Source organism: Bacillus rossius, assembly GCF_032445375.1.
Source record: "Bacillus rossius redtenbacheri isolate Brsri chromosome 4 unlocalized genomic scaffold, Brsri_v3 Brsri_v3_scf4_2, whole genome shotgun sequence".
NCBI lineage: Eukaryota > Metazoa > Arthropoda > Insecta > Phasmatodea > Bacillidae > Bacillus > Bacillus rossius.
This window is the reverse complement of record NW_026962011.1, coordinates 38,710,206-38,727,306: the sequence shown is the minus strand read 5'-3', so window position 1 is coordinate 38,727,306 and position 17,101 is coordinate 38,710,206. Positions and strand designations below refer to the sequence as shown.

Sequence of the window (17,101 nt, the reverse complement as noted above, 5' to 3'; positions counted from 1 at the left end):
CAAATAAAAATGACATAAATAAAATTACCTCACAAAAATTAGTTTTCCTAATGTAAGGGGAAACTATTTAAGAATTCTATAAGTTTAGATAAATTTATTGTTTCTTAAGTCATGTACTAGAAAATTTATTATCCACTTTATGGTTAAAGTTTTAAAGCAACATCATTAAGGGCCTGTTTTATTTACTTAATTTTGACGTCGTACCGACCATGGCCTTTAAGCCCGTGCTCCGCACCGCCAGTACCGTATCCCGTTTTCGGAGCGCGCCCCTTGCCCAGCCGGATTGAGTCAGGCGAGCGTCCCGGGCGTGACCCCAATAGACAACAAACCTTATTAAAAGTCACCGCGGCCACTGGCCTTAATTAAAATGTCCGTGACTAGGATCGTGTCAGATTAGAAGAAATCCAACTATTACAGCTCACAGTGAGACAATATGTTGATAAATACAGTCGCCAACTTGATGTCACATTTTAAATAATTAAATACATTAAAACTATTGTTAAGCCTTAAGCACCCAATTACCAGGTGCTACATTTTAATTGGGCACCTGGAACATGTTTTAACTGGTAATATAGTAAATTAAATTAATATATGTTTTTTGACGCCGACTCACAAAGAAGAGAAAGTTTCTCTTCCTTGCGAGGCGGCCATGTCCGGCAGTCTCGAACCACTCCGCGCCGGGAACAGCCGTGTGTCCGTGGGCAGCATCCAAGTTTCTTTCATTTTATTAATTTTTATTCTATACTAAATCTTTAAATTTAAACCTCATTAATTCATAGCTGCCCACGTCGACTCGGCGCGTATTTTACGGAACCGGGCCTATCCCGACCGTCTTCATCGTGATACCTTGCGGCAGATCGTATCACTCACGTAAGTGTTTCACCTAATTTAGGAGCCCGCTCATAGAGTCCCCCTTGCACCCATTAACTTTCGGCGCTGGCCGTCTCCAGCGACCATCGACCCGCGTCCCGCGAGACTGCCGCAGTAACCAATAGTGTCGCGTAGTGTTATGTTTTTTCTGTGGTAATTGTGTAACGGCTAGACGTCGCCAAGTGTTGGTGAGAGTGTTTTGTAGCGGAACTAGATTAAAGGTAATTCTCACCAACTCGTGTATACTAATTTTCCGGAGTCTCCCGTCCTCCACACGGCCGAGCGGCCTTCACAGTCAAGGGAGAGCCATTCAGGGTAGATTCAAGCCGTGTACCTGGCGGGGCACGCGGGGGCAGAGTACCCACGACCCAACACCAACGGCCTAGCAGCCCGCTAGCCTGGCGCCCCTCCGGACGACAAGAGCACCGCGACGCCCGTAGCGCCCGTCAGGTACCCCCCGGGCCTTTCACATAGGTCGGGTGACGGCAATTTTAAAATTGGGCTAAGATTTCACCAAATAAAAACAACCTAATTTTAGTTTTGGAATTACAAACAAATCCAATGTTACACAGCAGGCTTCGTCAGGTTTCGTTTAGCCAACCTCAGGCAAAATTTGGGTCATAAATCACCATTCATTTTTCAATTTGAGGTTAGCTTCGCTGTAGTATAGATATCATTAAGATTTAACTTTATAATATATAATTCTAGGTAGAGGTAGAGGGGCCTTAAAAACCCATGGTAAAACCAGCCCTTAAAAAAAGCAAACAAATTCAAGTTTATTTTATTACACGGTAGCCTATAACTCACGTAGTTTCGGTTCCCTACCACGTTCGTGCAACTTCGGATTTCTCTCAAAAATTGAAATTAAAAATATCGAAGGGTTAGGTTGGATTAGGTCAGTCACAACATGCTTTTTTTAATTGTAAACTTCTGATTTAGCGGCTGAAGTGGCGTTAATACCAAAACGCAAAACTTCGGAAATCTTCGGAAATTCTTGCAGGGAACCGAAATTACGTGAGTTGTAGGCTTCCCTTTATTACAAACACATCCAATATTAATCCACAGCTTATTCAGGTTTCTTTTAGCCAACCTGCGACTAAATATGGATCGTAAAACACTATTCGTTTTTCAACCGAAAATTAGCTTAAATCCTTCATATTTAATAGGGGGTCGTAAAGATGGGTTTATGATTGAAATCATAATTATTGAATTAATATTTAGTCATGTACATTTAACATATGACTCTATGTTGTGATTGTCATATTGGAATTTTGACAGGTCGTGTGCGAACTATATGATGAGTGAAGCCTTAACAGAAAGGGTTATATTTTATTTTTATTTTTCTTGACGTGATAACGTCTTATAAATCGATGAACGCCTTCTGCACGCACGAAAAATTTTAACGTTCCGCCTGAGCAGAGCGTGCAAGAACCGGCCAACCACCGAGCGAGAAAATCTTCTATAATATCAAACAGGTTATGGCGGCCTTTTTAACTAACTGTTCGTAATTATATTTAAACAAATAATTTAAATTAAATTTGAAAAATATGGAAATAATATTAGAAAATGAAAAAGTATTCAATTTTTCATCAATGTTTTCTTATGACGCTATCACGTAAAATTATCGTCCGTAAACCAACATTATTCTTAAGAATTAAGGGAAGCGCCAATCAGAGCACAGTAAAAAAAATTTTGGTGCGAAACAACGTTTCATTGTGAACACATGGTAAGATGTAATATGAAAGGAGTAGGAAAAACGAAATTACTAACTTCATGTTAATAAAAATTAAAATTCTTAGAAAACATTGCACAACAATTAAAAAAATAAACATAGTTTGAATATTTTTTGTTAAGATTTCCGAAAACTGATTATTCTAATCTGTTTCTAGTTAACCTTTACTACTGTACTGCCGTCATCTGGGTTCTCGTGTTCGAGACCGGGTGTGTATCCTAGCGGGAAAACTGGCTCTTAGTGAAAATGTGTCCAGGAGGGCGCCATGCTAGCTCTGTGTCTAACCAAATTTGGGTTCTGTGGGTGCATTGCCCCTGCGTGGCCCACTAGGACCGTCGGCTGAGTTTGCGGTTGGAGGGACCCCTGGCTGTTAACATGGCACAGGCCATGTGCGGCATAACATTCTGATTCCTAGCTGGGTTAGGGAGACTCAACACAATAATAGACACGAATTCGAACTTTATCCTGTCGGTGACACGTCGCGCATGGGTTGTGCGGAGTGGACGTTTAATCGGTCGAACGGTTACAATTACAGTTTACACTTACATGACGTAAATTAAATTACCCTACGAAATACATTGAATTAACACTGAGTGCTCTGACGCACTGTTACCAATCTAAGCCCTCACACCAGTCGAGGTTAAGGGGGAGGTTGATTGGAGACGACCAATTACGATAATTGCTAGTGTGGCGGCACCCGGGTCCACCTGTGTGGACCGTGGTCCACAATTAAATTAGATGCAAGTTCTATGCGTAGCTGTCGCCAGTGCCTGTGCACTCAACGTTTAACCAAAATTCACTTGTAGTGGGAGTCGGCCCGTGCCGTATGGTGAACTGCCCCACGTAATGTCTAGTGGGGAGTTTATAGTTAAGCAGCTGGGTTAGGCCCTACACCGTAAAAAGGACCGGGGATGCACGGGGAGTTTACGCAACGAAAAACGATTTGGTTTAAATGACTATAGTTACCAGCAGTTAAGTTCAGTGGTGACAAAGGGTGATGACTCCCCGTGGAACGCACGTCCGCCCCGGTCCGCGCGTCGCTCGGTACTCGCGTCTGTCTGTGGCGCGATGGAATGTCTCAGCATTCTCTAGCTCCAAAGTTGCTAAAGTTCCGTTATTCGGAAATTATTTTAATAACAAGAAGCTGAGAGCAGCTCTAAATTAACACATTCATTATTAATAATTAATCTAATTGGCAGATACTCTTTAAGAATTATTTTTAGCAAATTTATGTAAATTAAGTTTAAATAATAAGAGTCACACCAGAGACTGTTTGTCACTTGTTGACTGCTCCAGTGGCTAGGTACATATAAAAAACATGGAGGTAATATTTACGTTACACAACATTATAATTAATTCAGGCTGAAGGCCGCAAGGGAGACACGTAATTTCACACGTGAGTGACTCGGGCACTCCTGCGTCGCTCTTTCCTTGGGCGGGGGTTTTAATAAAAAGTGGCGCTACAAATAAATTAGGTCTGAAATTAATGAATTTGGGTATAGGTGTTTGATTAATTATGCTTGGCCCTCGGTCTTCAGGGGCTCGCCTGACTCGGGTGGTCTTACCTCCATGGGTGGGCCATGGCTAGGGGTGCGTTCCATTAGCGGGGTCGGATACTGGCGGTTGCAGGTCGGGCTTTGGGGAAGTCTTCGGCCGGACGACGACAAGCTTATATGTTTTGACATCGTACCGACCATGGCCTTAAAGCCGGTGCTCCGCACCGCCAGTACCGTATCCCGTTTTCGGAGCGCGCCCCTTGCCCAGCCGGATTGAGTCAGGCGAACGCCTCGGGCGTGACCTCAATAGACAACAAACCTCATTAACAGTCACCGCGGCCAATGGCCTTAATTAAAATGCCCGTGACTATGATCAAGTCAGAATAGGAGAAATCCCTCTAAAACAATTCACAGTGGGACAATATGTTGATAAATTTACAGTCGCCAACTTGATGCCACAATTCAAATAATTAAATACTACTATAAAACAGTTGTTAAGCCTTAAGCACACAATTACCAGGTGCTACCTTTTAATTGAGAACCTGGAACGTGTTTTTAGCTTATAATAGAGCAAATTAAGTTAATATAAGTTTTTTGACGCCGACTCACAAAGAAGAGAAAGTTTTACTTCCTTGCGAGACTCACGTCCGGCAGTCTCGAACCACTCTGCGCCGGGAACAGACGTGTGTCCGTGGGCAGCATCCAAGTTTTCTTTCTGTGATCATTTTATTCTGCACTAAATATTTAAATTTAAACCTATTATTAATTCATAAGCTGCCCACGTCGACTCGGCGCGTATTTTATGGAACCGGGCCTATCCCGACCGTCTTCATCGTGATACCGCGCTGCAGATCGTATCACTCACGTAAGTGTTTCGCCGAATTTAGGAGCCCGCTCATAGAGCCCCCCCTGCACCCGTTAATGTTCGGCGCTGGCCGTCTCCAGCGAGCATCGACCCGGGTCCCGCGAGACTGCCGCGGTAACCATTAGTGTTGCGTAGAGTTATGTTTTTCTGTGTTAATTGTGTAACGGCTAGACGTCGCCAAGTGTTGGTGAGAGTGTTTTGTAGCGGGACTAGTTTAAAGGTAATTCTCACCAACTCGTGTATATTAATTTTCCGAAGTCTCCCGTCCTCCACACGGCCGAGCGGCCTTCACAATCAAGGGAGAGCCATTCAGGGTAGATTCAAGCCGTGTACCTGGCGGGGCACGCGGGGGCAGAGTACCCACGACCCAACACCAACGGCCTAGCAGCCCGCTAGCCTGGCGCCCCTCCGGACAACAAGAGCACCACGATGCCCGTAGCCCCCGTCAGGTACCCCCCGGGCCTTTCACATAGGTCGGGTGACGGCAGTTTCTATACAAAATTTAAAATACACAATTTTTTTATTTTAACACCATCTATATTCACAGTAACTATTTCACATTTATGTTTTATGTATGCAATAAATAGATTTTGACTAGAGCTGATGATTGAAACTCAAACGAACATAGTAGCTTTTTCGAGTCAAAAGTTATACTAAATGTAAATCTCGAAACGCAGCAAAATGACCTCAAGTTGTGGCGCTTCCCCCTCCAGCTCGCTTGATACGTCAGTCTTCACTTAGCGTAACGAATTCTTTGATCTTTAGTTATCCAGTGGTAATAATTAAATTATGGAAGCAATTTTAAAGACGTATTCACGTAAAAAAAATTTCAACTTTTGATATGTGGATGAAAATTCACTTTTGTATAATTTTTAACACAATTTGTAAAATTTAACAGATGTTGTAAAATTTCCCGGAATAAATTTAATGTTGTGACGCAGTCTTTTGCTTTAAAATTTAAATTTTTTCTTACAACGAGAAATTTTCAGTTATGTCAGAATTTGTGTTTCAAAATTTGGCAAGATTGTGAGAGCATTACACTGAAAAGAAAAGAAGAACGTCTTAAAATTAGCCATTGGTGTGAAGAATTAATTTTTATTTGTTTCTGATCATTCATTATTGTGAAATCGTTTTCGTGAGTTAGTATCGGGAAATAAATCGTACGTTTGTCTATTAACATGGCTGCAAATAGTGGTGGCGTGGAATGGGCATCAATTGTGAAACCTATTTTGGCTGCTTCGTATGGATCGTTCAATAAAAATGACGTGTATGAATTAGCGAAAGCTATCATTGCGAGGTATGTATGTTAAACTTGTGTTATTTGGTTCGATATTAAGAGCGATGTTGAAGTAGAGGTGAGAATTAACTTTCATGTTTTGAAAGGGAAAGCAGTGTTTTACATTAGGTTTGTATGAATTGAAGGGTTTTTGGTCGAGGGGGGGGGGGGGTAAAAAAAAACCTAAAGGATTAGGCCTAAACCAAACTCCTTGATTTTGTAGTGCTCAGAATCCTCGTGAAACAAACATTATGGTTATTGTGTTTCCCTTTTGATTAAATATGTAGCATTCTTCTACTACTACACATGTCATTTTATTTTACTCCATCTTTTGCATTTGGTGTGTTTTCTTATAGTCTTAAACTTATGAACGTCAAAACACTTCTGATAAACCCAAATAAAGGTGCATCTAGATTTTTCATGAAAATGTTATGATAAAATCATAAGTGTTTAGTATTAGTTTTGTTTAGTATTTAAGCTGATGTGGGCCTAACCATTGTTTGAACATTATTAATTTTTTCATTTACTTTTTGCATTGGTTCGGTACTATACTTTTTAGGCTTTTTGGATGCCTTTCGACACAAGCTTTCCTTGGACTTGTGTTTTCTATGATTCTGAGCATATTTATGAGTTATTTGAGATGAAATCTTTTATTATTTCGTGATTTTCAATTTAGTAACGATTTTCACTTATCTTCAGACAAATTTTTTAATGTCTCACTTTGGTTCTTAGTAGTGCTCCGCAAGGGTCTCATATTGACACCCAAATAAACATGTTAGGTTAATGTGTTTCCATGCTAAACAAGTTTTTAAGTTTACACCTAGCTAATTCGTGACAATCACATGCATGTGCCTACACTGGTACAATGACTTCACAGGCAAAACAAATACTTTGGATCAAGCACTTAGTGCCATTATCTACCCGTTATAGGTTAAACCATTGTTGACACAATATTAGTTTTGTAATTATTAGCGATAAAAATCAGACTGTATTTTGTCATACAACGTTCAACTATCACTGTAATAAGCACTTGAGGATCAAGAAGGTGGTCCATAGTGGAATTTTTCTCCCCCCCCCCCCCCCTCCAAATTCCCTGAACACTGAATAATCTTCATAGTTTATGCTAATTTATCATAGTTTACCAAACTTATTAAAGTATTATTTTACTGCAATGTCATACATACTAGGATGTTTTTGAAACATAAATAAAATGTAATAATTATTTCCATTCTAAATGCACTAAAATTGTATTAGAAAATTTAATTTGGCCCTCCCCTGAACATCAATCTGGATCCGCTCTTGGTAAAGAGTGAAGGGACTTTTTCAAATCAAAAATTTATATTTTCTTTGCAACTTGGTAAGTCAATCAATGGAGGGTCATTTCATGTCAAATCACCTAGAGCCATGTGCTCCAAAGTTACAGATTTTGTTCAATTTTTTTTTATGCATACATACTTATAACATGAGTAACTGTGAATTATTTCAGAATTTTTAAATTAAAACTGGAAGAATGAGAAATTTTTGAAACTTTCCGTTTTTGAGCGAATAATGTTCTCAGACGATCTTCACCACTACACTTAAATTACTATAAAACCCACAATTTTCATGCTATCTAGCTCATTTAGATTGCAAATAAAAGCTAATATTCCGTACTTCATAGATGTGGACAGAGAAGTAACAAATTCCATCACAAAAATTTTACACTGAGCATGGAATACAATTTTAAGCTATTTTGCACCTTTGCTCGCGCTCAATACCATAACTCAACAACCACAATGAGCACTAGCTTGAAAATTTATTTTTACATACACATTAGCATTAGGTAACTACCTATATTTGAAAAATGAAAAGGGTGTTTTTTGTGGTTTTTGAAATTATATTTTTTTAATGTATCTTACCAAGGTAATACAGTATATGAAACACTATTGTGTTGCTTTAAAATACATATGGCCCAAATTTTAAGAGTAAAACTTCCTTAATCTTGTAATGTACTATGTTTATCAGGAATATTTAATTTTATTTACAATATTAAATACAAGCAATTTATTATATTATTTTTTTTAATTTCAATCAAGCTATCCTTAGCCTTGTAATTTCATTATGTTGATGCACATTTCACGCCTTTAATACTTTTCCATGCATAAAATGTATTAAGCTTTTATTCTGTTTATTTAATAGCTAATGCACTATTATAAAGCATTTTTAATCAACTTTGTGACTTCCAATCTCATATGCAAATCAGTAAAACCTGGTTTATTAAAAAAAAAAAAATTTTTTTTTATCGTATTGTAATGTTGGTCTAGCATTAATTAGTGAATGAGCTGCTACTACACCACAATTCAATAATACGTGAGAGGGAATGATGTTTCCATACATTTGAGTCACCCAGTGATCCTTTGCTTTTATCTCTAGCTGTGCTGGCTCTCTCCTGCTGGCTAAGCAGAAAAAAACATATAACTGTGCTGATAAGTAAACTGCTGCCTTCTTGCCCAATACTAGCTAGTCTCTCAATGGCTTCTAATGTGAATAGGTTGTATGTCCAGAAGTTATGAGTTTGAGTCTTAATGGAGTATTCCACAGTTTTCTAGTTGCTGCGCACAGTTGTTTAAAATAATGAACAAGTGCTCAGTTGACATGTATCTCCAAGAAGACTGCTCACCTCACACAGAATGTAAACAAAAATGTTTTATGTGCTTTTTTTTCTGATTTTGGTGAAAGAGAACAGGAACTTTTAAGGTTAAGAACTAATTTTCACAATATTGAAAACATGTTACCAACATAGATGTACATTTCTTACAACATTTGAAGATCGCCAGAGAATTTGTTGTGAACCATTTAAAAAACACAAAAAAATAAAAGTTAGAAAAGGTCTGAAGGGTGTTTCAGTTTCATTTTCAAAAAAATATCATACCACGGTGAAACTTTTACCAGGCGCCAAACTTTGTATGACCTGTAGAAAATTAGTAGTGTCTGCGGCTAGCCTCAGTGATAACAGTGTTTCAGACAGATACCCCTTCTCAGGTCCTGGAAAAACTGAATGAAAGTTGTAAATTAATTGGTTCTTCTCCAGTAAAAGTTACTAAAAGGAAGCAGGAGGAAAGAAGTGCATACTTGAAAAGTAAGGCTCAGTGTTTATCAGCTAGTTTTACAGAAATAGCAAGTAAAGCTTTTCCCATTGAAGACTCTGTAAACACTGCCAGTGATTCAAGCATACCGTGTATAGATTGCAGTTGCCTCATGGATAGATTAAGAGAAAAATTTAAAACAAGTAAAATTATTAAAAAACTTCAAATACTGACACTTTTCCCGCAATCTTGGAGTACCGTATTCAACAAACTGTTAATATTTTTGACACAACTTTATATATGGTTAAAAAGGCTAGAAATGTTCTAGAGAATTATGGAGTTTTAGTTAGTATATGCAAAAGGAAAGGTCATTGTCTAAGTGAAAAGTTAGTAAAGAGGTGAAAGATTTCTACTATGATGATGAGATAAGTAGAGTTTCTTCCAACACAAAAGACTGTGTGTCTGTACCAAATGAACACAGAAAAAGAGAATTGAAAACAAAAAGGCTAATTTTGCATAATTTTAAAGATGTTTATTTGTCTTTTAATGAACAAAACCCTAATGATAAAATAGGTTTTACTAAGTTTTGTGAATTGCATCCAAAAGAATGTGTAACTAAGCAGTCGTGGTATTCATTCAGTGTGCATGTGTACCTACCACCGAAATGTGAAATTAATGATGCCGAGTATTCATTTAAACATACCATATCAAGAGCTCCTGCATAAATTGGTATGTGATCTTCATTCAGAAGAATGCATGCTTCACACATGTCCCAATTGTCCAAATGTGTCAGTACTTCATGAGTACCTTATGCAATTAGAAATTTTTGAAACAAAAGACATTATTGTTTCAAACAATGGATTCACACTGACCGTGAATCGCTTGAAACACTGACAAAGTCTGCTGATGATTTTGTTGATCTGCTAATAGATAAATTGGTGGTTTTGAATAAACATCATTTCACAGCCAAGTCGCAAAGTTGGTACCTAAAGCAAATAAAAATTAAATTATATAGAAACTTTTGCCTCATTATAGCTGACGCAGAAAAATACACCTGTATTTTGCAAGATGCTGCACAAGGTTTCCATTGGCAAAACATTCAAGTTACCTTACTTCCATTTGTTGTTTATTATACTGATAGTGATGATGTCTTGAAGTCAAAATCATTCTGCTTCATAAGTGACTGCCTTAAGCATGACACCACAGCATTTTTCACTTTCCAAAAGTCATTATTACAGCACTTACGAAGAGAACTACCACATTTGAGTCATGTATTTTACTTCAGTGATGGTAGTGCTCCACAGTACAAAAACTAAAAAAATGTTATTAACTTGTGTTTCCATCAAGAAGACCATGGTCTATCTGCTGAGTGGAGCTTCTTTGCCACCAGCCATGGCAAAAATGCATGTGTTGGAGTGGGTGGTACAATCAAACAACTGGCTACAAGAGCCAGTCTTCAGAATACTGTTGACAGACAAATTTAAACTCTGAGGATTTATTCAAATTGGAATAGGAATTGAAGTTTTTTACACATCTGTGGTTGAAATAGAATATAATGAGAAATTTCTTATCGAATGATATGCAAATGCTACATCCATTACAGGCACTAGAGAAAATCATTACTTCAAACCTACTGATGAAAAAACTTTGATTGTTAAATGAGTTTCTGTTTCTGAAAAATCTTTTACAGTAGTAGTTGGTGTACAAAAACATGGAGAAGTGATGAATATTCTTCCAGAGAAATATTTTGCGGTTAAATATGAACAAAAGTGGTGGGTAGGTAATATACTTGAAGTGTCAGATGTTGAAAGAGATGCTAAAGTTCAGTTCATGCATTCTTGCGGTTCTTCGTCAACATTTCACTGGCCATTTAAGGATGACTGCTGCTGGGTGCCTTATGAAAACTGTATTAAAGAAGTTCAAGTTCTTTCAACATCATCATCATCAGGCAGGAAATTGCACTACAACACAATGAACAGAAAATTATTGAAGAATTGGCATACAATATGACAGAGTAGTGAGATGTGCATATAGTCTATAAACACTAAGTAACATTATCTGGATCCAGTGCGAAGTTACTTGGGTAAGTTTCTTTTCCAAAAAAAGCGAGATTTGTATTTAGCATATTATTTGGTAAACCCAATTTCAATCCAATTATTTTTAATTTTTTTGTGGCAATTACTTTGGATTTGGGCGTTATTACATACCTCAGTAATAAAAATATAATAATTTAAAAACCACAAAAAACACCCTTTTCATTTTTCAAATATAGTTACCTAATGCTAATGTGTATGTAAAAATAAATTTTCAAGCTAGTGCTCATTGTGGTTGTGTAGTTATAGTATTGAGCACGAGCAAAGGTGCAAAACAGCTTAAAATTGTATTCCATGCTCAGTGTAAAATTTTTGTGATGGAATTTGTTACTTCTCTGTCCACATCTACAAAGTACGGAATATTAGCTTTTATTTGCAATTTAAATGAGCTAGATAGCATGGAAATTGTGGGTTTTATAGTAATTTAAGTGTACTGGTGAAGATAGTCAGAGAACATTATTTGCTCAAAAACTGAAAGTTTTGAAAATTTCTCATTCTTCCAGTTTTAATTTAAAAATTCTAAAATAATTCACATTTACTCATGTTATAAGTATGTATTCATAAAAAAAAAATTTGAACAAAATCTGTAACCTTGGAGCACATGGCTCTAGGTATTTTGACATGAAATGACTCTGAAGCTACTTTTGAACCATCATCTTTTTATGTACCTTACCTACTGGCTCTACATCCCTCACAGTCTTCCTCCTTCCTCCCTCATCCCTCACCAAATGTTGTCTGGCATGCAGTGCAAGTCGTAGCTGTTTACCTATCTGTTTCTGAGGCTTGGTGTCAAAGTTTACTCAACCAAGTTTTCGGATGGCAAGAGTTAGCTCAGTAATTATTGTTCCGTAATATGTATCCAAGTTTGTCGCGGGATCCTAATGGCATCAACATGTATATATTAGACCTGGCCAAACAAAAACTGGAATATCACTGTACAAAAAAATTGTCAGGCCTTGTGGAAATCACTTGTTTTGTATTCAACTTATCAACTTAACAATCATAATTCATAATTAATTGTTGTATCACAAATTTTTGTTATGTCCAGGTTTTTTGACGTACAAAATTAAAATAGCAAGCATCTTGTACCACAGGATCAATGTATATGGGATCATGCCATCAGGATGGAGGGATGAACTTAGCTACATGATGTGCAACTTTTTACCATTAGCTTCAGATCCAACTATCCCTCAAAAATTTTTTTTCTTTGCTGCCTGGACTACCAGCAAGGTTGGGTACTTGATCTCCGAGATAGGGGTTACTTTCAGACACTCCATGTAGGTAGAAATGAACAGAGTATGAGAGGCTAGTCTTCTGTAGCCAAAACCCAGGAGGTAAGAGATGTATCATGTACCCTTTTTGCCTAGTGAACTATCAATCTGTGGGGTCAGGTATTACTTAGTACTTCTACTAATATTGCTGGATTATTCTGCCATGCGGACAATTTAAAATTCTAATTCCATAACATTCAATAATATTTAATTTATTTTTGGGTGGATAAAAGTTAGGGGGAGGGGGTGGAGGAATTAATGAAAATCATTATAAATAACCTAAATAGTAAAATACTCATCATAATTGGTTAGAAAATAAAAATAAGCTAAACAATTGTAATGGAGTTAAAGCTGCTGTACTACCAAGTTTTCTACAGTATCATGTCATGAGAATCCACATTATGATCATGTCATCAGGATTAAATGCACAGGATCTGCTGCTAGCAGAAAATGGTAGAGATGCTTGCGTCCACCAAGAACCCTTGATGGTTCGGTTGGTCTACTACAAAATATGGGGTACCACAGGTTAGCATCTAGTCCCATTTATGTACTTCATTTATACAAAAGACTAACCTCTACAAATTGGTCATTGCAGATGACTCATCATTTATTGTAAATGGAAAATTACAGATATAATCCAGGAGAAAACTAATATAGCCATTGACCAAGTGAAAAATTGTACACTCAACCAACTTGTTTTTGAACTACCAAAAAAATAATATTACTTTTAAAAATAGAAATGAAGTAGAAAATTTACAAGCTAACATTCAAACTGATAGAACTGTTACTATACATGTCTCTCCATTAAAATTTTGTAGGGATCGATATTTATCAACAACTAAAATTTACGGATCACATTAATTTCATTTCAAAAAAATTAAGTTTAGCCTGCTATGTCTTTAAATCTATTAAAACAGAAAATCATGCATACTTCCACTCCTAAGTCCTGCTCAATTTTCATAGTATATAAGTACAGTAATAAGTAATTATTATATTATACATGTTTTTAGTCCATAGTGTATAATTTCTGTTAATGTTAAGCATGCACAGATCTATTTAGCAGATATATGTATCCTAAAAACATTTTTTTAAGTCTGTACAAACTAAATGTAAAAAAAATCTTATATCTTAAAGTTACATTCATATTATTGTGTTTTAAATGTATACTTCAGTTTATTAATGTCTCACTTCGAATTATTATTTTTTTTTACTTTTGTACATGTGAACTGTAAATATTAAATTATTCATGTACAAAGGATATGTTTCGTAGTCTTATAAGACCCACCATAATAAAAGGCTCAATGGGATGAATATAAAAAAAATACCCAACACATTTAGGAATTCACTGACCATAAGAGTTACATTCTGTCTCACATCACGCTACACTTCCATAAACACTACCAGCCATGTTTACATCAGACTACTTCTATTGCTCTTGTTGTTTTGTGACACAATCTCAATATAGTTACTTAAATTAATTGATTTTAAAGTGTTTCTTAGCCACTTGAATTTCCTTCAATGAATTAATTATGGACACATTTCCGAAACAATTTTTTGAGTATGTTATATGGAATAAAGTTAAACTAAGAACATACTGAATTAGTTATATTATGTGGAGATGACTATTGATTAAAATAATCAGAAATAAGACAAATCTTTAATGTATTGTAGCTTTTATTAAGATACTTTTTTCCAATTAAAATTCTTCACCTCCATGAATTGGACCCTTTAATACCTTTGAAATATTCTACTGCACAAAAAAATGAAAGTTTGTAGATGATCCTGACTGGTTTCACTTTGTGAATGAGCTACTGACTTGACAGACAATGTGTATTATCAGCATTTTGAGATAGCAATTATTAAAAAAAATTATTTCAAAACTGTCTAATTTAATGAATGCAATCTTGTGTATAAAAAAAAACTTAAAATATATGTAATAAAACTTTTGGTCATTTGATTGCATCTGACTGGAGAAAATTCAATATAGTTTTTTTTTTTAGAGAGTCAATTTCTTTATCAGTCCTTTTCATTAGATACTTTTGATGACCTTTTTTGAAAGTTATATACATAGTAGTAAAATCATTGGAAGTGTGGGAAAGTGTTAGTGACACATTTAATAAATTGTGTGAGTTAAGGGGTGAATTTTCACTTTTTGGTTCAAGTGTAAAGACAAAATGTTCATGAGCATGAATGGGAACAGTAATGGGACAAAAAAGAAATGTTTAAATACTAAGCAGTTAAGTAAATTATTTTTTAGATATATGTGAGGGAAAATTCTTTGCGTGAAAGTTGTTTGTGTAGAAATTTTAAAGAACTTACGCGTAATGTTATTTGTTATGAGATTACCATAATGTGAACTGATAAATGAATAAACAACATAGTTTACTATAAGCTTTACTAACACTCCTCTGCATGCACTGTCACATGAAGACTCGAACCCCACTGATCTGTGGCGAGCTCTCTCGTCCTTTACCGGCAGGCACCCCTCTCGCCCTCTGCCCTTCTCACCTGGTTTCACTCCCCTCCCTGTGAATACCCAATACCCTTTCCTGCTGCTACAGTCTGTTCATAACCATTATAGATACACATTCCCAAACACTATTACTTATTCGCTATAAAATTATGTGGTTACCCTTTATTTTTATATTTTATGTGAAATATTTGTTACGTTTTGTAGCGAGGCCGAACTAGCGAAGCATGATGATGAGTACGAGACCTTCTACACAGCGTTTGCAGCGCTGGCTGCAGATTATATCAGCTCCAGTGCAGATGCTAGTAAGTATTTCAGACATTTCTCACTGCAGCACATCAAAATAGCTGGTATGTGACGGGGAAAATCTTTGTGAATTGAGAAACTGTCTTCAGAAACTAGAGAACACTTGGAGATTGATAATATCCAAGGACAAAACAGTATGTAGTAATTTTTCATACTATGCAAGAACTTATTTATTTACAACTGAAAATTTTTAATAATAAATTCCTGTTCTGCAAATAATACCTACTTATATGATTTTTTTACTAAATTCAAGGGATACAAACAATTGTACTTATTAATTTCAAACACAATAAATTAATTTTCAGGCAATTTTTGCATGTTCACAATCAGTAATACAGTATATCATTTCAAAAATTGATTGCTTGAACAAATTTATTTGTTACCTTTTTCAGACTGGCAATGTTGGTACATAGTGTTGATGGAAACAAAAAGAGTTTTAACTGTATGTTGCACAGAAAACCTTTTATAGTCAGTTTTGCATGTTATGTGTATTCGCTGGAATGTGTTTTGATAATTTCTATTGTCTATTTGTTATCTTGCCATATAGACCGATGAGTTACCTTTGACTGTAGGATTATAAATCACAGACATCAATAAACATTAAAATTTCTAAACAGCCATGATGCAGGCATTAGCAATTACTGAAATATGTTTCAAAATAATTTTCTATTGAGTTTATTGATAATAAGACTAGGTAACACACTTATACCACATGAATACAATTGGGAAAGTATAATTTTTTTTTCCTGTTTTAATTACTTTGATCAATTTTTTTCATATCTACTTGTAAACTCCCAACTTCAGTAATGTTATGGTAAATAATTAAATTCTTTGTCAATTTTTATATTTTAGTACGAAAGTAAGGTCTTTTTTTTATAAAGTGTTGCAAAATATGTACCTAAACAGCTGTATTTATTTACAAATAATGAAATTTTTGTTTGTGTTCTTGTGTTATCACCACTACTATACACCTCTCAATTTGAAAACATTACATTAGTTCTCTAAACAGAAATGTTGAAGGGAATATATCCTTTATTCCCCCTAGTAGTACTCATGTGTTTGTGTTATGCATGAAAAAAAATTGATTTGTCATTAGCAACCCTTAAGTAATTTTTAGCTAACAAAATTTTGCAGAAACATTGTTGTTTTAGTTGATATTTAACCCTAAAAAAGGGTGAGGGTTTATTTTAGGTAATATTTGTTCGGAACATCAGAACAACTTTTGATTTTAAGTTTTCTAAAGGGCTATGGTGGAGCTTTGGAGAAGCAATAGGTAAAAAATTACAACTCCTTAAAAGACCCCTGAAATGTCAAGTTTTTCTTAGAAATTATGAATTTTTTTGCCTTTATCTCAGACTAAAAAAAATTTGAAAAAATGAAACAAAATTTTTTTTTGAAGCACATAAATTTTCAAAATTTTCAATGAAATCAAAAATTGTGAAGCATAAGGTGTTTGCTGCATTTAAATTGATAGACTCTTTTCTATCCTTGTTGTGACCTCTAGCGAACACAGCTGAATTTCCACAATGTAAGTAAGTTATCTTCGTGTGCGGCATACCCCGATTTTAAAAAAGTTTTTAAAATTGAGAAAATGAACTTCTAGGGTTTTTTTCTTAGGTTTCATTCAGCATTTTTAGTTGATATTTTATGCAAAATT

General features: G+C 35.8%; 1 protein-coding gene across 6 annotated transcripts in view; it reads left to right on the top strand.

Moving 5' to 3' along the window:
- Positions 1–6,011: 6,011 nt before the first annotated feature.
- LOC134542098 (E3 ubiquitin-protein ligase UBR4) overlaps positions 6,012–17,101 on the top strand; it is a 166,287-nt gene continuing 155,197 nt past the window's right edge. For all 6 annotated transcript variants that reach the window (XM_063386036.1, XM_063386041.1, XM_063386042.1 and 3 more), the window contains exons 1-2: positions 6,012–6,260; positions 15,346–15,443. In XM_063386036.1, the coding sequence (XP_063242106.1) occupies positions 6,142–6,260; positions 15,346–15,443 (217 nt within the window). In that variant the 5' untranslated portion in view covers positions 6,012–6,141. The remainder of the gene's footprint in view (positions 6,261–15,345; positions 15,444–17,101) is intronic.